Below are 25971 nucleotides of genomic sequence, written 5' to 3'. Positions count from 1 at the left end.
CATGATATGGGTAGCGTGGCCGAGTGGTCTAAGGCACTGGTTTAAAGCACCAGTCATGAAAGTGGCATGGGTTCGGATCCCATCGCTACCCACAAGTCTCATTGTTTGGAATATATTTAAGAAATTTTTAAAAAATGTACGCAAATGCGGAAAGAAACATAAAATAATTAGTACGTCAATTCTTAATTTTTATATATTAAGAACATCATATTTTAATTAATTTTTACGATTATTAACTGCCAGGACAACAGTTTATATGCTATATCAGAAGAATTTTTGTCGTGTAAATAGCTAACCATTAATATTTCGCTACAATTTAGATACCTTTTCCTTTAATTCGTCCCGTGTTGTAGCGCATAGTTGTGACTGATTACGTTGTAATTATTAAACATCATTGTTTTTCATAACCTATCGCTAGAGGAATAAACATCTAGCAATATACAAATAAGAAAATGCGACATCTTTCACAAACAACTAACTAAATTTGACAGCTAGAGACATTATGTGTAAACAACGCAAAACTGCAGCGGACTTTTCACGTATCAGGGTAAACCCAGTCAAAATTTTAGAGCAGCCGTTTTCCGGCGTAGTGTAAACGTAGTCGTTGATTGCATCTACAGACACTTGTTTTATGGTAGTAAACTTAAAATACATGTATAGAATGCTCTGTTTATTGTTACATTTTTCTAATCCCATCCTGAAAAGTCTATACTTCCGACGACAAACAATATTTGAAAGTAAAAGCTTTGCGCATTTCAAATGATCGCAGGTATTTTGTATTTTCTGTTCATGGTTTGACACGTATCATATATTTATATTGTAAAATTTAAATCCACAGAAATAACATTTGCCTTTCGTATTATAGTTGAAAGTAAAATAAGTTGATTTGCTTAAATTTAAATAATTAGGCAATTCTTTTCAGAAGTAATTCGAAGTTGACAGTAAGGTAGTGTGGCCGAGTGGTCTAAGGCGCTGGTTTTAGGCACCAGTCATGAAAATGGCATGGGTTCGAATCCCATCACTGCCAATCCTCTAATTTAGATCTTATGTTTTTTAATCAGCTTCCCAAAAATATTCCAAAAAGTCTTTTCTAAAAACAAGAACAATCTTGATTAACATTAAAATGAGCAAAGGAAACTCAACTTGAGCAAACGGATTTTAACATTTGTATAGTTCAGAGATCTTTTTTGTCCAAAAAAATTTATAGCAAAGATAGTCAGGGGCTTACTAATGTATTGATATAAGTGCTGGAATAAGATCTGATTTCTATTTAAAAAAGTTACATTTACTTTTTTTACGTTGTACAAGACACATATGACCTGTAAACCTTTTTAATTTTTGATAAAAAAAATAGATTATCAAATTTTTCATCGTTTATTTCACAATTGACGTTCCATTTTTTGGGTTATAAAGTTTTTTAATTAAAAGTGATTAAAAATTCAATTTAAGCGTTTTTTAGCATAACATATTTAAATTAACAATAATAATTAATTTTTCCCCTTTTAAAAACATATATATTAGAATCGTGTCTTGTATATTTTGATGAACGATCAAAAATGTTAAGAACCTTTACAAATGTAAGTTAATCTGTTACTATGCCCTTGATAACCGAGCACGAGATTTTAATTAAGAAATATTGAAAAGAAATCTATAGTACCAGACTGAACACCTAAGGTGAAAAACAGAGCATTTTTTTATCCTTGTCCTTACTGTTTTAAATGGGTTTGCTTTTTCTTTTCTAGTTTTCGTCAGTAAAAACTAAATCGTCTCAAATTATATCATCAAGATAGTTAAACTGTTTCTTGGTTCTTTTGATTCTACTGACATTCATAAATGCTTTTTTGCTTCGTTTTACTCTAATGATGACTTTACATGTATGTTTACATTTGAAGTAAATTTACGTATTTTAGACCGTGCTCCAATACGGAAAATAATAGACTGGAAATAATATTTCTAAGGTAATAAAAGCCCGCCATTTGGCCGGAAATAATGATTGCCATATGATAAAAAAAATATTTTTTAACCTTGTTAAGTAATTGATTGTCTTTAAAATGCTTTTATTTGTTTTGTTTTTTTTCACAAGATATCGCTGACATGATACGGGTAGCGTGGCCGAGTGGTGTAAGGCGCTGGTTTTAAGCACCAGTCATGAAAGTGGCATGGGTTCGAATCCCATCGCTACCCACAAGTCTCATTGTTTGGAATATATTTAAGAAATTTTTAAAAAATGTACGCAAATGTGGAAAGAATATAAAATAATTAGTACGTCAATTCTTAATTTTTATATATTAAGAACATCATATTTTAATTAATTTTTACGATTATTAACTGCCAGGACAACAGTTTATATACTATATCAGAAGAATTTTTGTCGTGTAAATAGCTAATCATTAATATTTCGCTACAATTTAGATACCTTTTCCTTTAATTCGTCCCGTGTTGTAGCGCATAGTTGTGACTGATTCCGTTGTAATTATTAAACATCATTGTTTTTCATAACCTATCGCTAGAGGAATAAACATCTAGCAATATACAAATAAGAAAATGCGACATCTTTCACAAACAACTAACTAAATTTGACAGCTAGAGACATTATGTGTAAACAACGCAAAACTGCAGCGGACTTTTCACGTATCAGGGTAAACCCAGTCAAAATTTTAGAGCAGCCGTTTTCCGGCGTAGTGTAAACGTAGTCGTTGATTGCATCTACAGACACTTGTTTTATGGTAGTAAACTTAAAATACATGTATAGAATGCTCTGTTTATTGTTACATTTTTCTAATCCCATCCTGAAAAGTCTATAATTCCGACGACAAACAATATTTGAAAGTAAAAGCTTTGCGCATTTCAAATTATCGCAAGTATTTTGTATTTTCTGTTCATGGTTTGACACGTATCATATATTTATATTGTAAAATTTTAAATCCACAGAAATAACATTTGCCTTTTGTAATATAGTTGAAAGTAAAATAAGTTGATTTGCTTCAATTTAAATAATTAGGCAATTCTTTTCACAAGTAATTCGAAGTTGACAGTAAGGTAGTGTGGCCGAGTGGTCTAAGGCGCTGGTTTAAGGCACCAGTCATGAAAATGGCATGGGTTCGAATCCCATCACTGCCAATCCTCTATTTTAGATCTTATGTTTTTTAATCAGCTTCCCAAAAATATTCCAAAAAGTCTTTTCTAAAAACAAGAACAATCTTGATTAACATTAAAATGAGCAAAGGAAACTCAACTTGAGCAAACGGATTTTAACATTTGTATAGTTCAGAGATCTTTTTGTCCAAAAAAATTTATAGCAAAGATAGTCAGGGGCTTACTAATGTATTGATATAAGTGCTGGAATAAGATCTGATTTCTATTTAAAAAAGTTACATTTACTTTTTTTACGTTGTACAAGACACATATGACCTGTAAACCTTTTTAATTTTTGATAAAAAAAAATAGATTATCAAATTTTTTATCCTTTATTTCACAATTGACGTTCCATTTTTTGGGTTTTAAAGTTTTTTAATTAAAAGTGATTAAAAATTCAATTTAAACATTTTTTAGCATAACATATTTAAATTACCAATAATAATTAATTTTTCCCCTTTTAAAAACATATATATTAGAATCGTGTCTTGTATATTTTGATGAACGATCAAAAATGTTAAGAACCTTTACAAATGTAAGTTAATCCGTTACTATGCCCTTGATAACCGAGCACGAGATTTGATTAAGAAATATTGAAAAGAAATCTCTAGTACAGACTGAACACCTAAGGCGTGAGACAAAGCATTTTTTTGTCCTCGTCTTTGCCGTTTTTTACGGGTTGGCTTTTCCTTTTCTAATTTTCGCCATTCCACATCCCCGCCGCTGTCGTCACACAGGCGGCCAACGACTTTCATAGCTTTGCCAGCCAACCACGCGCGATTATGCCGCCGAACTTTGAAATGCTCGGCTAGACTCATGACGCTCACATCTCCAGTTTGACATGCCAAACACTCCATACCACTGACGCTATTTCACACACACCGTTTTATTTAACTACTGGTTTTCCGTCGCAAACAAAAGAGATGTTCACCGCAGTGATTTGTTATGATCACAGCTTCGGTCTGTAACCCCTGGCGTGGGTGGAATAATGAAACTGTCACAAAATTCTTATAACTTTCTTCTATTTGTAATCATCTCTCAGACTTTGGCGAATATGTTTCATGAAGCTTTAGCTGTCATATTTGTTGATGTTTTTCATCGTCTACGATTTCCTACGAGTACGAACAAGACCACGAGCACGAACATGGACACGAACAAGCTCCGATACAACCATACAATATGTATACTGAATATATAAATATATAACTTATTTTTCTTTTTTTATTTCATTATGTATATTGCATGTACATAATGTAAAAAAAGTGTGAAAAAACGTTTTTTTAAGAATAATTCACACTGACTTCATCAAAACACATATAAAAGTATATTGTGTTACCAGATATGCCTCCCAGTTGTGACGTCATTGCATAAATCTGCATATCTCATTATATTCAAAACAAATCAAAATGGCCGCGGAACTTTGAAATTGGAGTCAGAAAAACCTTTGTTACATGAAGACAAAAACTTTGGTTGAACTAACAAAGGTATATTATAAGTTTATGCGATATTTCCCGTTAATTAAGCCTAACTTAAAATATACGTCCGATGTCCTTTAACGCACAAATGCTCTACCTTTCTCAAGCTGTAGTATTGCTCCACAAATTTGGGCCAGGATAATAAAACCATATTTGTAATCCTCAAAACGAGATATTTAAGACGATAATAAACACAACTATATTTCAGAGTGTTTACTAGTTTAAAATCCGGAATATTTAGACGTTAGTGAAATAATGCTACATGACAACATGCATATTAATTAACGCAAAAATGCTCTACCTTTCTCAAGCTTTAGATTCGCTCCTGGAATTTATGCCAGGATAATAAAGACATATCTAAAATCCTTGGAACACGCTCTTTCAGATGATATGAACCACAAGTAAATTGTAGTGTGTTTACTGTATAAAAAGCATACCATCTTGAATCCTGTGGTACCTTCACAGTCGACTTTGCATGGCTGTAGATTCGCTACACGAATTTGAGCCACAAAAGTAAAGATATATTTGAAATCCTCAGAAAACGTACTTTCGGATGTTACCAAACACAAGTATTTTCCAGCGTGTTTACTTCTTGAAAATTAGGCCTTTTTAGATGTCAACATTTATGCATTGTAAACATCGCGCAATTAATTAACGTAAAGAGACAAAAGCGGAAGTAGTCTTTAAAAGGCTGTAGATTTTCTCCAAGACTTTCGACCAAAATAAAAATAGTATAATCCTTGTCTAAATAACTTGGTCTTTACAACAGCACCAAACTCGTTTGTGTATTTTTTGTTTTTTTTTAGCAAAAAATACGGTTTTTTTATTTTGGTTCTGAAACTGATCATTTCATTATGTTTCAAAATAAATCTGGTGTCAACTTCACACTTTATGCTAATTTCGAATGTTGTGGTGAATCCTTTGGTGAATGTGAAGACGAATGTCAGGATGAAGCCTTTTTCACACGATACCGGATTCGTTTGATACCGGATTACTTTTCGTGTTTTCGTGTTCTTTTGAATTTTGCTGTTGAGAAAATTTGACATAAAGTTGAATCTTTATCCGCCATTTTGGAAAAAACCTTATGCTAAATTATGCTGGAATACATTACTGACGTCATTGGCTGGTATCAACTGAATGACACAATATAAAATAATAGTATTATAATAATATATAGCACATTTGTTCACTGGAATTTTAAAATATAAAAACAACAGTCGGCGGTTGTTAAGATTAACAAAAGTTGTGTACTTTATCACGCTTATATACTTTTCCAATATTTAGTCGTTATAAGACGTAGAAACGTTTATTTTAGCAGATCTTACTACTAGGCTTTCGCGACATACCAAGTGTAAGCCCAGACAAAAATATGCGTCTTTTGTACACTGAGCATTTCGTGCAATAGAAATATCTTATTTTCCCATATTACAAACCTGTGACCAACAAAGAGTTATACGTTTTATTTATTATTTGTATACATAAGAGTCTTTGCGAGATTATTTAGCTTTATATAGGTGATTAGCTATAAGCCGCTATATTTTGTTCGTGACTGTAGAGTTGCGTTTATTCGTAATGTTTTACGTGCGTGTTTGCGTGCACAATGTACAAGTACACTTTTCAATTAACTTTATAACTTATGAATGAATACAAGTTTTGGGTGGTCACTCATTCATTTTGCTTTTGCGCAGTTCGTGACAACCCTTCGACAATGACATGGCATCGCAATTGCAGATCATAACAAAGAACATCAAAGAGCGTCTGTCTAGGACTTTAAATTTACGGTCTTTCATGATAATATGCGTATTTAAAATGTGTATAAAGTCCGTGTGGTGACGCGAAGCGTTTTCGTATGCTAGCATAAACACAAGCAGGAAATGGTCTTCGATGTTTATTCCCTAAAATTTGAAAAATCCACCTAGAACATCTTCGATATGCGACTAATCGAGACAGCTTGTGTATTCTCGCCAGCTCCTCATCAGACAGGGGCCAGTTTTCTTCAAGATGCCGACACACGTCTATCTTAAACACACTTTCTGACAGCATATTGTCCCTAAATTCTTGGTGTGTTGTCAAGCAATACTCTCCTGGAGTTTCTGTTTTGGCTAGCAAAGCCTGACACTCATCGTATTCAAGCGCTTTTTCGAGGCAACAAAAACACTCGATTGCCTTTTTCGACAAAGTACAATGTCCACACTTAGAGTTTGAAGGCGCCAAGCATTTGCTCTCTCGAGTAATGATAGAAAGTATTAAGCGTGATCTCGTATTTCTTTAAGATATCCAAATTTGACGTTTTGGTTGATATAGGACAGTGACTTGAATAATAAGTGAAAGGGGAAGTATTTTTTCTTAGATAGCTACTTATATAAATTTTCCATTCCGGCAAATTCGAATCATTCGATCTTTAAAAAAGTGATGAAAAATAAATATTTTTTTGAGAGCAAATCTTCATTGACCTTTGACAGATCAAAAATGGGGAGGGGTGGAGGTATAGTATATGCTTGTTATAATTTGTGGAAAACAATGGTCCGAAAATAAACCAAAGGGTGCTGATCTAATTAAAGATCCCACAAATGTCCCTCTTCCTGGTTTCAAGAAGTTAACTCGTAAACAATGGAGCGCTTGTAACCGAATAAGATCAAAACAGGGCAGAACAGCTAACAACCTATACCGATGGGGCTACAAAGACTCGCCAACTTGCCCATCATGTAACGCCACCAACCAGAATATGGACCATATCATCCTGCAATGTCAGTTCACACGCATTGAAGGCGGCTACGCAACAGTGCATAAGGCGGATGATGACTTCACAAGCTGGCTTGATGAGACACACATGGAGGTGTGACCATACGAAACTACTACTACTACTACTACTACATTAGTATGAAAGTGTTAAAGGCTCAGAAATAATTGATCAGATATTTTATTATAAATTTTAGTTTCTTTAGCGTAGTTTTTACATCGTGACAATAACAATGTTGTTGTTCATGTAATTAAAAAACCATCTGGCTGTTATGAAATTATGTCAAACAAAAAAAATAAGCTGGGAAAATTATTTAATCTAATAATATACCTGTCATCGTAGCTTCTTCTTAATTACTCTGTCGGTGCATTAGCTATGACTTCACTGTTGTTGTGACATTTGCTATGACTACAATGTTGTTGTTCATGTAATTAAAAAACCATCTGGCTTTTATGAAATTATGTCAAACAAAAAAAATAAGCTGGGAAAATTATTTAATCTAATAATATACCTGTCATCGTAGCTTCTTCTTAATTACTCTGTCGGTGCATTAGCTATGACTTCACACGCAGGTTGTAGCGTAGCTTATCTGCATTAACAGGTATTATTCCTAACTACTTATTTCAAGTGACAAAGTAGAATAGATTATGTCCTGATATTTAATTTCTCTTGAGTAGTACTAAAAACTGTGAACTGAAACAAACGGCTAGTAAAATATATATTAATTTAACTTAGACATTAAATCAAGTTTGTTTCGATCTTCACAGCTCCAGGGAGGTAATTCAATTTGAATGCTTTTGCAAGACAAAATTTCAGAAGTTTATTCGCAATTACGTATTTTGCCAAACTACGTACTTTTCCCAAAAATACGTATTTTTCCCAAACTTTGTTAGCGTGAACAACGCGCAATAATAAGCAATTTGGATTCCTAATATTTGTGCGCACTTAAGCCAAATTTCCCAAACTTTGTTAGCGTCAACAACATCAGCCATATTTTAACCACATATGCTCTTATTGCTTTTTAACTTTTTCATTAACGTTCGCAAGCTATTTTAAAAGTACCTTCTCGTGAGTCATAGATTTTTACATGTGTGCAAGTACGTAAGCATAAAAAAACGAGATAATTCATGTTCTTTTTAACTACGATTTGTGCTGATTCAGCTAAGTGAAATAACATCAATAGAAACTGTTTATTGATATGAAATACTCTTATGTGATATGAATTACTCTCCTGCTGCATAGTCATGTGGCTTGGCGCACGTTTGAAATATAAACCGATTAACGAATACTAAAGATGATTTAAAGAAATAAGCTGCGAAAATTATTTAATCTAATAATATACCTGTCATCGTAGCTTCTTCTTAATTACTCTGTCGGTGCCATTAGCTATCACTTCACACGCAGGTTGTAGCGTAGCTTATCTGCATTAACAGGTATTATTCCTAACTACTTAGTTCAAGTGACAAAGTAGAATAGATTATGTCCTGATATTTAATTTCTCTTAAGTAGTACTAAAAACTGTGAACTGAAACAAAAGTTTAGTAAAATATATATCAATTTAACTTAGAAATTAAATCAAGTTTGTTTCGATCTTCACAGCTCCAGGGAGGTAACGTTATGACCTTGAACTTTCCACCCTATCCGTCGTAAAGAAAAAGATAAGCCGATATAAGATGCTTGTGTAACAGCTTTTTCAAATATACATTTACATTTTACCTCTTATAAAATTTTTCGAATTTTTTTTCATAACCTTGTGACTTCAAATTGCACGAAAATTTTTTTAATATTTAATAGAAGAATTAAAAGTTCCAAAGGTTTTCTAATGAAAAAATGTAGAGCCCTTGCCTTCAGGCAATTTGTACGTTCTATATACTTACACGCGCAAAATTTTGAGAGAAGCAAATGTTGCAAACCTATCAATTATCAAAATAAGTTCAGCCATTGTTACAATAAAAACATCAGACAGACGTTTTAAGAGATAGAATGGACTACATGCAAGAGTTAGTTTTGGACTAACATTCAAGTTCGAACAAAATACATCTTTAAGGGTCATATAACACTTTTATTCGTCTGTTTGCACGAACGTCGTTTCAATTCACGCATATACCCTGTTTCTTGCTCATTTTGGATAAAGCGTACGCGAACGCTGGGCATCTATATCCCGTTTTTTATTTCGTTTTTTGTTATTATTATGTGCATGAATTATTACAAAAATTGGAGCTTAAGTTAAGGCTAACATGAATAATTGACGAAGGTTTTTAAAAGATGGCATTTAAACATGAAAAACGCGCAATAATAAGCAATTTGGATTCCTAATATTTGTGCGCACTTAAGCCAAATTTCCCAAACTTTGTTAGCGTCAACAACATCAGCCATATTTTAACCACATATGCTCTTATTGCTTTTTAACTTTTTCATTAACGTTCGCAAGCTATTTCAAAAGTACCTTCTCGTGAGTCATAGATTTTTACATGTGTGCAAGTACGTAAGCATAAAAAAAACGAGATAATTCATGTGCTTTTTAACTACGATTTGTGCTGATTCAACTAATTGAAATAGCATCAATAGAAACTGTTTATTGATATGAAATACTCTTATGTGAAATGAATTACTCTCCTGCTGCATAGTCATGTGGCTTGGCGCACGTATGAAATTTAAACAGATTAACGAATACTTAAGATGATTTCATTCTAGTCCATATCTTTGCACGAATTGGAAATCACGTTTTCTGGCTTTCTAAAATTACTTAAAGAGATTTATGTTTTTAAAAACAGAATTTTCAAGGACATATAGTCAATGACAATTTGTTGGATAAAAATTTCATTATGAGTGCAAATCTTAAATACACAATTTCAAAAAGCAGTTCTTTTATGATGGTTTTAATATTAACTTGTTTAGTATCTATTGGATTGTAAACTTTATTAACAGAATCAAAAATGGCATTTCCAAAGCTATGGCAACTAGCCTTTACTAAATACTCCTATTATCTTTATTGTTTACAATATGTCGAAAAGTGCAAAACAACCAAGGAGCCAAGATCACGCAACCCATACTACAGCATTTTAGTTTAGTTGGTTGTTTTCAACAAAAAATCTATAACCGATACAGCATGTTCAAGAATTGGTGAAAGGTTTTTTCCATTATGAGCAGTTTGCAAATATTCCTGTCTGGCAGTATGTGTCAACATCTGAACAAGAGTTGGCATTTTAGCTGTGTGAGTTAAATAACTGAGTCACAACAAATTGATTTCGCAAACATGGCTTATTATAACCAAATAATAAAACAAAATAAAAATACATGCATTATCACCCGAAAACAATGTAAAAAAATCTAACGTTATGAGTTTTTTTCATTTCGTAAGTAATTTCAGCATCTGTATATGACGGATGTTTGCAGCATGTCTTTACAAGAATGAAATTTTAGAAAGAAGTTTGTGCTAGGAATATCAGTTTTGATATTTTTGTAATCGTAAATAGGAGAAGTATTTTGCTGGAGGAAATAAGTTTTATTGCAGAATTTGAGAACATGATGAGTAAATTAGATCATTCATTTACAATTCTATTTATAACATAATGCTTTACATATGTGCTATAACACGTTCGACCAGAGAATTGACATAACTTATATACGTCTTAAAAGCAAAATGTGCTTATTCAGGTATTATATTTACATTATGAGAAAGTGTTGATTGACATATGATGTAAATTACTCTCCTGCTGGGTCACGAAACTTGGTGCAGGTTTGAAATCTGAAACGATTAAACAATTAAAATTGGCGATTTTTTTGAAATAAAAGAAACGATAGTATACGACACAACCTTTTAAACTTTCTGTTAATTGCAAATAATGACGGCACTTTTTCCTGAAAAGAAAAGCGTTAGAAATATTCATTTGCCATTATGATTTTACTCCTGCCAATTTAACACTCCACAGAAATAGTTTAATACAGCATTCAAATTTTATCAGCAAGCATTCAGATAGCTCAGGAAGAATAAATTTACTTTAACGTACTGATCAACAAAAAAATTATCTTTACAGATGTTTATAAGAGACAGAAACTTCATTGACTATACAATATTTTTACCACAAATAATTTATAAAGAGAATATAGATGGACTGGGTCTTGCAGCTCTAACCCTATTATTGCAGCTCAATGAGGATCCAGCGTTCGTCAAAATAAAGTATAGCTCTTTAATTTGAAATTTGAAATATTATCAGAAAAACACTATATTGGTTTCGAATTTCTAAAGATTACACTGTTTACCACTGGAATTGCATCTAAGATGCTTGGAAATGTAAAAAAGTGTACTCCAAAATGTGCTGTTGTAAATTTGTTTTAACGTACGCTCGATCTGCAACTGCTACAGCTTGTTGATTTGTAAAAAATAGTACGTCATGACATTTTCTCCCTACACGTCCAAATCTTGTTGAAAGCTGCATGTTTTCAGAATTTAAATTCCAAATGTAATTTAAGCATGCTACTTATAGTACAAAAAAGTGTTGAAAATTGACTAAAAGTTAATTAAGTCCACGTTTGTGTTATCTGTTTTATATATTATACAATTCAGCGTACGGTTATGGCGTCATAGTTTACATAATGTGAACAATTTATTATTTATTCAAGCAATCCCTGCAGTTTAGCTCAAGGAACATTTTTTTCATTCACATCAAGGTCATTCCTGTCATTTCCAAAATTAGCAAAAAAAACAAACAACAAGAACTTAATTTACGTAATTCAATCACGTTCTTATATGAATAGAAGAATTAATGATGACAGAACTGAATGAAATATACCTGAAGGCACATCCCAGGATTCCTGTAGCTTTTGTGGCTCATATATATAAAAGATGATGAAGTGGAAAACGGCTCTATACATCATTGCAAAACTTAAAGATAGCAAGTTGAAAGTAATAGAACCTTGTGAACGAAAGTAAGGTATAAACCAGAATTTTCTCTTCATCAAATTCTAAAAGCAAGTTTGTCGTACAAAGATTCAACATTAGACGACAACTTGAAACAACACAAACTTCTTTCATGCGATCGCCGTGCCATAAAATTGACTTTCTTTATCGTTGTCCGATGACTATGCGTTCGAACACAGTGTATATAACTTGATCTTATGCAGTGTATATAATAGAGATCATTGAAAAGCATGTTTAAAGATGTTGATCTACTTTAAAGTTTTTCTCGTTTATTTATTTGCACGGCTATTTATTTGCACGGCTCATGCTTGAATTAAACTATGCTTATATTTTTCGAAAAACCTTAGACAGCTTGGTGATTGAAAAAAAAGATAAAGCAATCAAGAAGAATTATAGATTTACGTTATATATTTCAGATTTCAAGTAGTCCAGTTACATTTATAGCTACGTGGAAATGGGTTGGTCTTCTGCTGTCTTTGTTTTACTCACTCTATGTGCTGGGAACAGTTTTGCGTAAGTAAAATTTAATGGTGTTTTATGGCTGAGTAGGAAGAAATATTTAACGATGTAATTTAGCTGATTTTCTCTTGTCTCTAATATTATATTGAAGAGGCTTTAATTTGATTGCTTAAAGTGGTACAATGACGAAAATTTTGCCTCTCGTCTTTTTTCATAGATTAATAGTGTATGTAAAAAAATCTCTTCTGGCGAAATTTTAGCGCAATGTATTTCATGCTGCTCGAGTTACGTAGCGATAAAACTTGAACTTTAAGAGCCGCCATTAAAATGCGCCATATTTGAATTTTCAAGAAGGAAGGTGCTTGTGACGTCATAGTCTTAACTCGCGGCTGTTTACAATATAACACTATATACAAATAGAGATTTAAAAGGTTGTATAACTCAATTTTTTTAACATGCCTTCAACACGCTGTGTCGTGCAAGATTGCAGTAACAAGTCTGATAGAATTACAGGCATTTCATTACATAAAAGCCAAAACGACGAGTCTTTGAGAAGAATTTGAGTTAAATTTGTTCAGACGAAGCGCGTCAACTTTAATCCAAGTTCGCGCGAAATTCGATTTATGATTTGTTCGAATCACTTCTCGGATGATTGTTTTGAGCGTTTATTCCATTTGGGTGGTATGACTATACGGCTCAAACCTGGTGCCGTACCTACTATTTGGAAGAAATCACAGACACCAACAACGTCAAGAGAGCGACGTCAGGTTAGCACAAGTTGCAATTATTATATATTTACACATATTGCAGATGATAAATTTTCACAATTTAAGAGAACCAATAATACATCCAGGCAAACTTTCAATATATAATATACATTTATACTAAGGTTTTAAAGAAAATACAAAATGAAGTGTCTGTATCATGCGATGACCTTTGGTCTTTAAACCTAACGAAGCTGCTTGAAGAACAAATTCGTTCAGGCAAACTTCGTTAAAGGCAGGGTGATCCAAAATGCATTTCCTTTCATCGATTTCGAACTGATACATTTTACCACGGCATTGCTCTATTTCCATGCAGCATCGGCACTCTTGAGGGTTGACAACAAGATCCAACGAACAATGGCCACATTCACACCTTTAATATTGGCCAAATTGTATGTTTCCATAAAGTTATCATAGCTAACGGCAGACGATTCAGATCAAAGTAAAACACTAAGAATGACATCTTACCATGAAGTAACATCAACACGGGCATCAAAACGATCTTGCAGCATGTCTTCAACCCGCCGTTCTTCTGCGACTGCAGCTTCGTACTCAGCAATTTCATCGGGCGAAGCAAGCGGTTCAATATTATCGGCAAATGGCAAAATTTCCGAATTAGATTCGTCCGAATTTGCCGTCATGAATTCCGATGAAGAAATCGATGCGTTTGTCTCGATCGAAGACTCAGAAAGCGAGCTAGATCTCGATGAATTTGACATTTTTTTGCTCTATTTATGTATTAATTTGTATACTTTCCAATGTGCGCTTCTTGCCGTGTTAAGACTATGACGTCACAGACCTTTGCTGATTGCAAATATTCAAAATGGCCGATTTTAATGGCGGACATGAAAATTAGACATTTCAAATGTTCATAACTCCCTCGTTATACTATTATTTTTGCTTAAATTTTACGAAAGCAATAATTGATATGTGTTTAAACTATTGAATGCTAAAATCGATGATTTTTTAACGTTCAGTTTTCGTCATAGTACCACTTTAAGCTACTCGCTATCTATTTTTAAATAGATAGCGAGTAGAGAAGGACTAGATAGAGAGCATTGTGATGGTCATTGTATTTTCCTATTTATTATTGAAACCGGCTGACAGGTTTTAGCAGCGTATTTTGCACTCTATTCTAAAGTTTATGCTATTCATTCAAAATGGAAAAAACAGTATAGGGAATATTAAAATTTATAACAATTACTTTATGAAAATTTTGTTTACCAATTTATTTGTGACAGCAGAGGAGAAAGAAGAAATATAACTTCAGAGCATGTGTTTAACATAAATTAACTGTATCTTTCTTGGGAAAACGATAAATTAAATCTTTTCATAATTTTTATAAATGTTTATGTTTATTTAGAAAAAAAAGATTTTTTTACTATTTCAATAAGTATAATTTAAAATTTGTGGCAGACCCAAGATAAAATACGTAACTTTGTAACAGTGTATTTTAGAGTAAGGAACGAAAGTGAGCCAAGTGCGATGAAAGAAAGTCTTTCTGTTATTGTTAATAAAGACAATGTTACGAAGAAAAAACAGGATCTTTTTGTTTTAATTTACCTCTTAACCATATTTTTGTGTGCGGAAGCATAGCTAATGTATATTATTACATTAGAATTAAAATTTTTACTTTTTTAGCGATGTACTAATGACTTAGCTAATGACTTTGTAGTGCGAATTTGTCAGCAAATGAAGACAAACAAATGGTATTGAAAAGAACACCAGCTGACCAAAACTTTCTCTTGCAAACTCCAATTTTAACACTTCAAACGCTTATACTCAATATGCAAAGCCTCGTTTTAAAACTTCAGTCAAATACCAAAAGCAACGAAAAGAAAACAACAAAGTTACTTCAAAAAATACTTAAAGTTCTTCAAAAAAATAAAACAGGTACTGCTCAAAATGTGTTTTTCACAATTTCTAAGAAAATAATATAACAATATGTGAGGAAGAATTTGAAATAGTAAGTGAACTTTTTAATATTTGCGATGGTTAAAATTCTGTGATAAACTTTTGCAACAAAACTTATGAATTTTTCTCAAAATAAAAATCATAACAAGTAGAATCATACTAGTATTATATTGAAGAGGCTTTAATTTGATTGCTTAAGCTACTCGCTATCTATTTTTAAATAGATAGCGAGTAGAGAAGGACTAGATAGAGAGCATGGAAAAAAACATGGCTGCCAACACAACCGTCACGCGTTTTTATCGGATTTCTGAGAGTGATTCTTTGTTAGAGAAGGCAATTCCAGAGAAAACCAAAATTTCCCAAAATATGGCTTAAAAATATTTAAAGTAAAAAAAGGTTTCAATCAAACGAAATAAATATGTATTGCAGAGAGCGTCGTTCCCTTTCACTATGTAAATGAAAAATAATAAGGAGCACTATCACATTCTTTCCTTTAAAAATGAATTTCAAGTTAAGACAAGCTCACAACTCCTATCGCGGAATTGTCAAAAGCCTAACTAAATAAATACCTGTAGCTTTTTATACGTGTGTTTGGCAGACAAATTAGAAGTGCTTTGAAATTTCGTGGCTTAAAGCTATACGAGCATCAATTGACGGGCTCACACTTCAATATCAACCAGACCAAGCTATGGTTTATTGTAAATGTAATGTTCCATCCAAAATAAACCACCATATAATACCTTTTTTTTTATAATATTCATCTTAACTAGATACTTCAAACGGCTTCCCTCATCCGAACACTTTTAACAACTGCACTGCTTCAATCGTAAATAACTATCGAAGAAAAACTTACTTGGGACTTCTTTGCATGTTTACATGTTTATAACCAAATCAGTTCCCTACGCACGTTGATAAAACCTTGCATGCCTGACTTGCTTTCCTTTTTTAAAATACATGAAATATGTAGCGAAATGTATTTTCGAAGGACGTACTTGCAGAAAACTTTGGTATGTTTATATGAGATATTCTAAAGTATGATTCTACTAAAGCAATTACATGAATTGCTCTCAATCTCTATGAAGTGATAAAACATTTAGACCTCGCCCTCATCAACTATCACTTCATAAAAATCTCGAGCTTGTAATGTAATTGTTAAATATAAAATAACATGGCTACAATTAAGCCATTAATTAAATAGTACTTTACTATACATTTTCATGTACATTTTATTTTAGATTACGTGGTCAAAAGAATTCCAACTTTGACTTACTCTTCTGCTGCAGCAACTTGTAAAAAAGACGGAAAAGAATTATGTCCTTCTTATTTTATTTGTCGAGATGGTAAATATCCAGTGGGGCCAGTGAGAATTGGAAATCATTGGGTTCCAGTCAAAGACGACAACAACCAATGGATTCAAATTGGTATTATACTTTTTGCCAAATTATGTTTCACAAACAACCCTTTTATGTGCATTCTTTCTACTGGCATCATTTACTCTTTTCTTTGGGTAAAATAAAGACTAAGGTTTATATCAATATTATCTCTTATTTGTTCAGTTAGAATTATGTTCTTCTGTACTGCACGAGTCCGTATCAATAGTTTGTATGGATCCGACTTACTCTTCAAACAAAATATTGCTGTTGTGGATTACATTACGATATTGATGATCATAAAAAGAGTTGCGGCATTTCTTGTATATAGCGATATAAAACAGAATTTTCATTCTATATTCACTTGAAATAAATTTTTTCATATCGTATATTTAACTATGCAAGATAACTTTTCTAAGCGAGTGATGAACAAAGAGGATTAGCGCGCGTGTTAAACGATGGTTGCTTTGAAATTTAATGGCTATATCACCACTAAATCATTCTTATGCAATTTGAAAAATATCAAGAATAATCATCATCAATTTGAAGAATATTATTTCTGATTTATGTTTTTTAATTCCCATGCCGTATACATTAAACCAAAAGCAGTTGACGTTATACTGCGTCCTTAACCCAGATCTCCTTGATGTTTTGATCTTTTCTTAATTTTTGTGTCGTAGTTTTGTAATGTCTGTCTATTTTGTGCATGCTGCACATCGCATTTACCCCTTTTGTACTATTTTATTAATAAAAAATGCTTATTGTTTCTGCTTTATTTAGGTTTCAGAAGTCATGAAACAACATGTGAACTCATTTCCACAAAAAACTCTCGATTTCCTTCGTGGGCAACTACTAAAATAAAAGTTCCGTGGAAAGGTTACATATACTGCTGCAGTATTGCTGCCTGAAAAAGTGATTCTCATTTCTTGGCACTAAAAAAAAATTTTTGATGTTTTTTTCCCACAAGTATACTGAAATTGATAGACAATAAACGTAGAACTCATTATAGTAATGCAGGATAATGTATCGTACAGTAGTCATCTAATTTTACCAAACATGTGCTGTATTTGTGTTTATAATATTAAAACCTGGTTAACTATAAGTTTTAGCCAATTTCAAATGAACGTTCTCGTCGTAAACCATAAAAAGTGTGTTAAAATGACAAAAACGCGCTTTTTTAACTGTCGAATGTGTAAAAATAACGAAAAAGGTAGGCGAAAATTACTGCAACGGAGCTTCCAATTTCCGTTCGGATGGCCGAATCTAAACAAGGGTATTGAACAATCACAACATGACTTCATTAATATGCCATTTTGAATTCAATAATATTATTAAAAGTGGATGTATTCAATGGTCTAGGACTTTGGGATGCACAAAATTTTGTGCTGTTTACCTGATTGAGCAATTTAAGTTGGTTAATAATGCAATGAAAATATGCACAAAGTGCGTATGTGAGAGCAGTCATACATGGATATGGCTCCAATGATTTATATTTAAAGTGCATAAAAATAGGCAAATCATAAAGACCTGTTTTCGTGAAGTCACAAAAACAATTTCCTTCGTAACAACGAAAAGCATTTGAATTATAACCATGATCAAACTTGTTTTTCAAAAGAATTTCTGTTTCTTTGACACTTTTCTTTCTTTCGGGAAATATGTGCTCTGTTTTGTAAAAACACAAATTTACATGCCACTGGACATGGCGAAGGTGAGGTGCCCAATTTACTCCACCAAGAAGTAGTGGCTTTTCTGGAAATCTCGCAATTTTCATCAGTACATTTAATTGAAACTATAAAAACCATTTTGGGTATATCTTTTACATCTTGAGCACTATTATGTATTATCACTGTGTTGCGTTGCTTATATTTTGGTTACAATCTTAGCTACAATCTAAATTCTCAATAACATTTTTATTTTAATTATATTGCGCACGAATTCAACTATCCTTCAAACACGGAGGTTACGCACATAACAAATATTTCATAGTAGTCATTGCCATAGACTAATAATATGTATTATTATTATTATCATTTACATTTATTTAAACACGATAGTATCTCAACTTGGATCCTAAAATACAACTACATATAAAAATAAAAAAGTTGATTTTCAGATGTGTATAAATTTATCGCCATTTTTTATGTTCAGCTCATTACAATCCTACATAATCAGTATTTACTATATCCGCCATGATTTTTCGCCGATTGCAAACATTTTATGACTCATGAACGTTTAACGCACAGTGGGGCAAGTACTTCGTTAAGTTCATTGCATTAAGTTTGACATGTGTTATGGTTTTTGCCCTTACGACCTTGGGTTTACAAAAAAACTAAAAATCCATTTAAGAGACTTAAGGAAATACATTCTTCTCACCAACAAAGTAGTTTGTTCATTATAGTGTACAGAACTGAACTTTATGCCAGGAGAGAGCATCATTTTCTTATATTATAACCCCAAACGAAATACAAATAATGTTTGCGATTAATTCAGTAGAAAAGAGAAACGGGGTCATACGCTTAAACAAAATAATCTTAATATTCATCAAAATTCCCATTGTTTGTGAGATAGAGAATAATTGATACGGATTGAATTAACGGCTCGTAATATAACATAGTATATAAATGCGATCATAAGCACTGTAACACCAAAAATAGGACCATGAGTACTTTAACAGCAATAATGAAATCTTATAAGCTTTGCAAATAAAAATATTACGGTTTTAAGACCCATACGCCATATTGATTTATTAGGCCTTAGTCTATTTTAACAATTCTTTAATCCACCTTTCAGACGGTAAACACACTTGTGAAAAATACGAGATCAAATTACAAAATTCGGATAACCAAATAGTCGCACATAGTAATGTTTATGTAGATTAGTGGCAATTAAATGGTTACAAGATGCTCTTGAGGTATTTCTAAATCTGATTTTAATGATAAGGAACGACTATTTAAAAAGGCAGAATGTGTAAGACTAAGTAATAAACATTTTCTGTTTAGTCAAAGGAAAGCTTGGATATGGCCATAGAGGCATACATTCTGAAATCATACAAGAATCACCAAATTCTTTACATTTATATCGGCCCGCTTACTAAATCTGATAAAGCGGCCTTTCCATTTGCCAAATGTGTTTTCGACTGTCATTCGCGCTTTGCTTATACGATAGTTGAAGACTCTTTGTTTTCTAGTTATAACACCTTTAAGAGAATAACCTTTTAAGCGTCACGGCAGCAGTGTGTACGCAGGATCCGCCAGAATGACTGGGGATGATTCTTCTCCGTTTATTTCTTTCTTAAGATCTATGGGGAACAGTTTACATTCGTTGCCTTGCTTGTAAATAGCAGAATTTGAGAAAACCCGTGCGTCATGAACGCTACCAGGCCATCCAATGACAACATCACAAAACAAATAATTACAATCAACACAAGCTTGCATGATTATACTTTGAAAACCTTTTCTATTCATGTAATCTTCATGGCTCTCAGTGGGTGCAATTATTGTGATGTGAGTACCCTCTATTGCCCCAGCACACATAGGAAAACACCATTTTTGGTAGTATCCATCAAAGCATGTTATATGTCTTGTCCACGAGTAATTGTAATAAACTTTGACATTCGTTTTGTAATAGGATGACTTACGTCCCTGATGCATATGCACACAAACGATCGAGAAACTCCAAATACGTTTGCTATTGTTTTATATTCCTCTGTGGACGCGATTCATGACGCGGATGTCGTCGATGATGACGTAGGACTCCGGTTCTATACTCGTATCCTCGATCGATACAGGCATGACGGAATAATGCTTCAAGACCGTGTTAGCTCGGATATATTAATCAGCGGAGGTTTTCGAATTGACGCACAGCCTTTTTGGACGAACGTGAGCAAGACGCCGTTTTACGAATGAGCTCTTGCCCATATTGCTCTGTCCCAAGATTAACACATTTTGCCCACATTTGTTGAGTGAGGCAGAAGCTCGTAAAACCATTCTTTTTGGGAAATTGAAGCCCGTGAATAGCGCGGTATTTGCTGCCACCAGTGCTAGTATCGCGCGCGATAACATTTGAAAGAACAGGAGGAGCAGGCGCCTGTGATGGCGTCGGTACGGCTGACCCGGGGGCGGGGAATAACAGCCGAAAATCCATTTCGGAAAGATATGCACCGCTCTAAATGTTGAACAACTGGCCGATGTAGGCGCTTGTCGGGGGCGAGGACGCGGCTTGCAAGGCCTGGGAGATGCTGTTTCTGATGGGCTGATGGAAACGTGAAGCTGCTGCGGGCGCTGAAGCAAGGATATTGGGTTCCAAACTTATGGCTGACGATTTCAACCTAGAAATAGCCCTCAATTTTGCGCGATTCCCTGCTTTCTTGCATGTGCTCTTTGCAGCATCAAGGAGCATGCTCTTGAATTCATCCAAACCGCTATTCGTCGTTCGCTCCGTGGTCTTCCGTGCCCTGCTGCTCGTGTCCCTGCTGTTCTTCTAGGTGCTGCATGCTTCGACGCCCCCGTCTTCCGTCTTGTTGTCGACCTTGGCGCTGCGCGCGTTCTTCGAACTGTTCCCGTCGTCTTGCGAGTCTTTCCAGCCCTCGATCTTTTTGCACCGCCCGTCGTCTGCTCGCGGGATGGCACATATTCCATGCATTAGTCGTCGGAGTGGTGAGACATGTTGCCGTTAACAATACCTGCGCCGAAGATACTGTCAACGACATTGTCCTCCAGCAATCTGAGCGCACTGAGGGCGATGGGGATAGCGGCATTCTTCGCGTAAGGAGTCATCCTGGTGGCGGCTCCCAACAGACTGGGAGGAAAGCCAATCCCAGCGGATCATGGTTGCGGTTTGCCGTTAAGGCGGGGTCGCCCTCATTTGATTTGCGATACGGTCTCCCGCCCCATTTCCCATCAGCATGGGGAGTAAGCTCAACCCCGCCAACACCCAAGAAAAACCTCCACGCTGCATGAGCAGTTGTGACTTGATCGGGTCGCTCATCGATTTTTGCATCGCCGATGGCTACACAGCGGTCCCCAGGCCTAACATGCGTAGGAGGGGGAGAAACCCGCCATATTGGCGTTTTGTCGTCGCGAGGTCACCCCGCGATAACGGCGGTTGCGCGTTTTCAGATCACCACCTTCCATGTTGCTTACAGCTACAATAATGACAAAAACTCCACACTTCAAATTTTTAATAACTCAGACGACACTACAGTTGATGCTTTCTCTTTCGACATTGTGTACATATACTGATCGAGGCACAGAAGGTTCATTTTGATTGACGTGGTAGCGTCGGAGGGGAGCGCAATAGGACTGTCCGTCACTGCCCTGAACTAATAATCGATTGCCAGATTGCCTCGCGCTTTTGCGTTGTCTATGACATGGTGCAGATTGAGATTGATCGGGATCATGAACCAGTGGTTGCAGTAGTCCTCGGCAGTTATGGGCACTTCCGTGCCGTACGTCTTTCCGAAGAACTCTTGGACCAAGTTGTAGCCTCTCGGGTAGGAAATTTTATCGGGGTCGTAGAAGTAAGTTGCTCCTGTTTTGTTAGCTTCGCCCGCGCTGCACTGCCACGAGAACATCAGGGGGTGATCAACGAGTTCTGCTTGTTCACAATAATGCGGAGCTGGCTTAAGGTGGCGTGGATCATAGCCAATCGGTTACTGAAGTCGGCACCTGGGGCAAGTCCTGGTGCATCTCCGAGCCTCAAGTCGGTGAAGTAGAGAATCATCTTCCTGGGGATCAGGGCATTGTGTAGGAGCGCGAGAGTGCCAACGTCATCGTTCAACGACTTCTGAACTACCCTGGGGCAACAGGTGTTGAAATACAGCTCCTTAGCGATCGAGACCTGGTATCTGTAGTCTTTTTTCATGCGATAGGTGGGAAAGACAAAGTCCAGCTCCAGCAGTTCTATACGTATTCTGCTGATAGCGTCTGCGTTATCCGCACCACCCTCTTTGATAGAAATGATCATGTAGCGACTGAGATCGCCTAGTTAGAGGTAGACGCGAATCTTCACCTATGTGCCCGGAGGTAGCCAACTGTCCCCATTGGAGAAGAGGGGAGGAATTGGCAAAACTTATACTGAAAGTTCCCGCTGAGGACACGGACGATATTTTCTTGCACCGTTTTCGAGAAGGCTTTGGTTGAAGAGAGCTGGACACAAGGCACCCTTTTGAGGGTATGGTCGGCAGCAAAGTCAAGGCTTCCAACTCCGGCTGCTCTGTTTGTCGCAAAGGCATAGCCAACGCGACGGTCCACTCCATAGGCGTAGGTCTGCGAGAGAAGAGCTTTCAAAGCCTTATTGGGCTATTTTTTAAGCCGAATAAGTCACTATCCACGTATTGCAACTTCCCGATGGAGCTCTCCATAAGACTCAGGATGTGCTGAACTGGCTGCATATCAACCACGACGCCACTCTGCGTAACCTCTTGTCCGTTGAGCTCCACACAGATGTTTTTTACCCAACTAAAGGCTGGGCTCGTGGGAGTGATCCAATTGGGATAATCACCCGTGTTTGGGTAGTTGCAATGGTCTTTTACCTCGTACCGCATCTTCACGATGTAATACGATTCTGAAAGTGCCATAGAGTTGTTTGCCGAGCTGATGTCTATCCCAGTCGAGAGACTTGGATTGTCCTGATAGAGAGTGAGCTTAGCTCGCCCATCGAGCAGGGATAACTTATTTTCGGTCCTCTCCTCGATGGAAAGGCGATTTTAATCGAAAGTGCACCAGTTTGAGCTCTATTATCTGAATTTCGGGCCTGAAAGCAACAAGCTGTACGTTGTTATTGATGACAGCGACACCACGCTCAGCATACTCACACGGGCATACACAGAGGTCGGGCACCTCATCAAATTTATAAACCAGACTCTGGCCAACACTGGTAATGACGGTATAGTCTTCAGCTATGTTCAGGTCAGGGTGACGGCTGCTAAGACCTTGAAGATGAAAAAAGATAGCACATCCATCATCCTCTGTTTGGGAGAGATTGCAGCAGGTAAATCGTGGGATGCCGCAGGTGGCTCCTCCGGAATAGTGAAAATCCTTCCTTATGCAGTAGAGCTGAGTGCGGATGGGCGGGTAGTCCTCCTTTACACGGATCTGATCTACCCCGCTGTGGAGTATGAGGACAACTCTGAAAGCCGGGTCCTCAAGACCTTTCTCGTGCAGACACTTGATGGCATTAACAATTATGTGTTTGCTAAGCCCGAATTGCGGCATCTACGCCCCTACCAACAAGTTAATGAGGTGTCCTTTTAGTTGAAATTTAACTTTGGAGAGTTAAGGTGTATCCGATCTTCCTGGATCTAAGAACCGTTGATATCAATTAATTTTAATCAGAGATTTAATGTGCCATAACATATGAACAACGTATTACGTATTGCATATCAAGCTATTGATGGGTCTTCGGGAGGAGATTTGGCTTGCCTGCCACGGTGTCGCGGCAGCAACTCACTACAATCTAAGGGTCAAGGTCTGAGAGGTCTCCCACTTCAGGAGTTCGGCGATATTGCCGACATCTGGCTGGAGGGATGGAGAGCAATGTCTAGGGAAGCGTTCGTCGACATATGGAAAAAGAACCTACTGTGCGCGGTGCTGGCAAAGGGTGGCATTGCTCATTGCGGTCGCTGCCCACTTACTGTAGAGGCGCTACAACATCTCGAATCTTTACAGGCGCATCATCGAGACCTGATTAACGCTGGCAAGCACCCTAGTACCTTTTTAGAGTCCCGCTGTGCTCAGTATAAGGAATGGAAGATAGATTACCCGCTCTCGAGCGTTGACATCGAACGCCTCCTGAAAGACGAGTGAGCCCGAGGACGATTCGTTGGGGTCTGTAGCTACGACAACATAACACATCTCCACGATGGGAAGTTTTGCATCAGCAACACGGACAACATCTAACCTCTACATCATCCGTTCGAAGGGGGCACCACTGGCTAACTGTTAGTTGCACTGAAACGCACGTGCTTGTGTTCGATAGCTTTGGATATGCACTTGCTGAATTAGAGGAAGCTTGTACAGAGCCTCAGCTGCCCAGATATTTTCTGGAGGCCTTTCTTGATCGGGTCATGGTTACGAATACGTTTGCAGTGCAGACTCGAGCAACGGCTGTCTGCGGGTGCTATGCTGTCCTGGCGGGGCGGCTGTTTATAGAAGAGGCCTAAAAAATATTGTGATTGTTTTTGAAAAATTCTCTATAATTTACTATAGACACCAGGGGGAGATCGGGAATATTTTTTTCTGCAAAGCAGTCATTTCAGCGGAAATAGGTCCATTGGCAGCCATTTTTTGGCATCATCGTCCCAGTCTACTTAGCCGCTTCAGTTATTATAGAACTCAATGAAGTATTTGCCGGTTGCCAGTCTCCCTTAATTTGCGCGGTTTTACAATGCATTCTGGGATCGCCAGGGGGCAAACATTGTGTATCTTAATAAAGATATCTTTTCGTAAAAAGTTTATATTCAAATTATAATGGGAATAGGGATCACAGTGCTGTTTATGGCTGGGATAACGAAAAACGAAAAACGAAAGACAAGAGTGCTTGGCAATAGCTGATCAACAGGAAAAACTTCAAAGTCACTACTAATACGAAGGTTTGTTCTAATCATTTTCTTGCTGGTTATCGATCCGAAGGCTTTCTCAATCCAACTTTGTGTCTGAAAGGATACCAATCAAAAGAAACCAGTAAATGATTACCACCAAAAGATAGAAGCAAATCAAATATTCCGAAAATAAAGAGAGGAAAAATTCTCTGTGAATGCAGCACTGAAAAACGCTTTGAGCATAAGGATAAGGCATTTTTTGCTGCTGAAATCACTGCTCCTGAGCAGTGTACTGAGCCAGAGTCTGTGCACCAGGACAGTCCACAAATAAATTGTACAGCAGACTTGGATGTTACAAGTTATGATTCTGATGATAGCTACAGCTTTGAAAGTGATAAACATGACCTCATTGACTGTTATTGCCAGGGTGATGTTAAAACATTGTAAAGAAACTTATTTATTGAACAAGTTATTTGCCAGATACCTAAGATACCTGGTAGCCTGAAAATATCATGGATAGCTATAAGTCACCAATTCTGGTCTCATAAACTTGCTATAAAAAGGTGATGATGTCATGGCTGATAAGGGATTCCTTGTTAGAGATCTACTTGTGGTGAAGAAAGTTCACCTTATTTCTCCTGCTTATTGTCGTGG

The 25971-nt window shown here is 35.9% G+C and overlaps 1 protein-coding gene and 3 non-coding genes across 5 annotated transcripts; all 4 read left to right on the top strand.

The window, feature by feature from the left end:
- Window positions 1–945: 945 nt before the first annotated feature.
- Trnal-uag lies at window positions 946–1027 on the top strand. The gene has a single exon. It is a non-coding gene; the product is annotated as a tRNA-Leu (tRNA).
- A 1075-nt stretch (window positions 1028–2102) lies between these two features.
- Trnal-uaa lies at window positions 2103–2184 on the top strand. Its single transcript has one exon. It is a non-coding gene; the product is annotated as a tRNA-Leu (tRNA).
- An 854-nt stretch (window positions 2185–3038) lies between these two features.
- On the top strand, window positions 3039–3120 carry Trnal-aag. Its single transcript has one exon. It is a non-coding gene; the product is annotated as a tRNA-Leu (tRNA).
- Window positions 3121–12113: 8993 nt separating this feature from the next.
- On the top strand, window positions 12114–17880 carry LOC124457883. 2 transcript variants are annotated; one of them, XM_047008051.1, is made up of 5 exons: window positions 12114–12279; window positions 12688–12784; window positions 15170–15387; window positions 16644–16829; window positions 17559–17880. In XM_047008051.1, the coding sequence occupies exons 2-5, from the start codon at window positions 12726–12728 to the stop codon at window positions 17684–17686; spliced, it is 591 nt and encodes a 196-aa protein (XP_046864007.1). In that variant the 5' UTR covers window positions 12114–12279; window positions 12688–12725; the 3' UTR covers window positions 17687–17880. The 2 variants fall into 2 exon arrangements, with proteins under 2 accessions (XP_046864007.1, XP_046864006.1); XM_047008050.1 differs by having other exon boundaries at window positions 12172–12284.
- The last annotated feature ends 8091 nt before the right edge of the window (window positions 17881–25971 follow it).

The sequence above is a fragment of the Xenia sp. Carnegie-2017 genome, unplaced genomic scaffold, assembly GCF_021976095.1.
Source record: "Xenia sp. Carnegie-2017 unplaced genomic scaffold, XeniaSp_v1 HiC_scaffold_6, whole genome shotgun sequence".
NCBI classification, from domain to species: Eukaryota; Metazoa; Cnidaria; class Anthozoa; order Malacalcyonacea; family Xeniidae; genus Xenia; species Xenia sp. Carnegie-2017.
This window is presented reverse-complemented; position numbering and strand designations above follow the sequence as displayed.

What these genes read in the sequence shown, in the direction of transcription:
- LOC124457883 (XM_047008051.1), top strand. Translation starts at nt 12,726, where the DNA reads ATGGGTTGGTCTTCTGCTGTCTTTGTTTTACTCACTCTATGTGCTGGG. An exon ending in TGTGCTGGGAACAGTTTTGC is followed by an intron (nt 12,785 to 15,169) that starts GTAAGTAAAATT and finishes ATGACTTTGTAG; the next exon opens with TGCGAATTTGTCAGCAAATG. An exon ending in CAACCAATGGATTCAAATTG is followed by an intron (nt 16,830 to 17,558) that starts GTATTATACTTT and finishes TGCTTTATTTAG; the next exon opens with GTTTCAGAAGTCATGAAACA.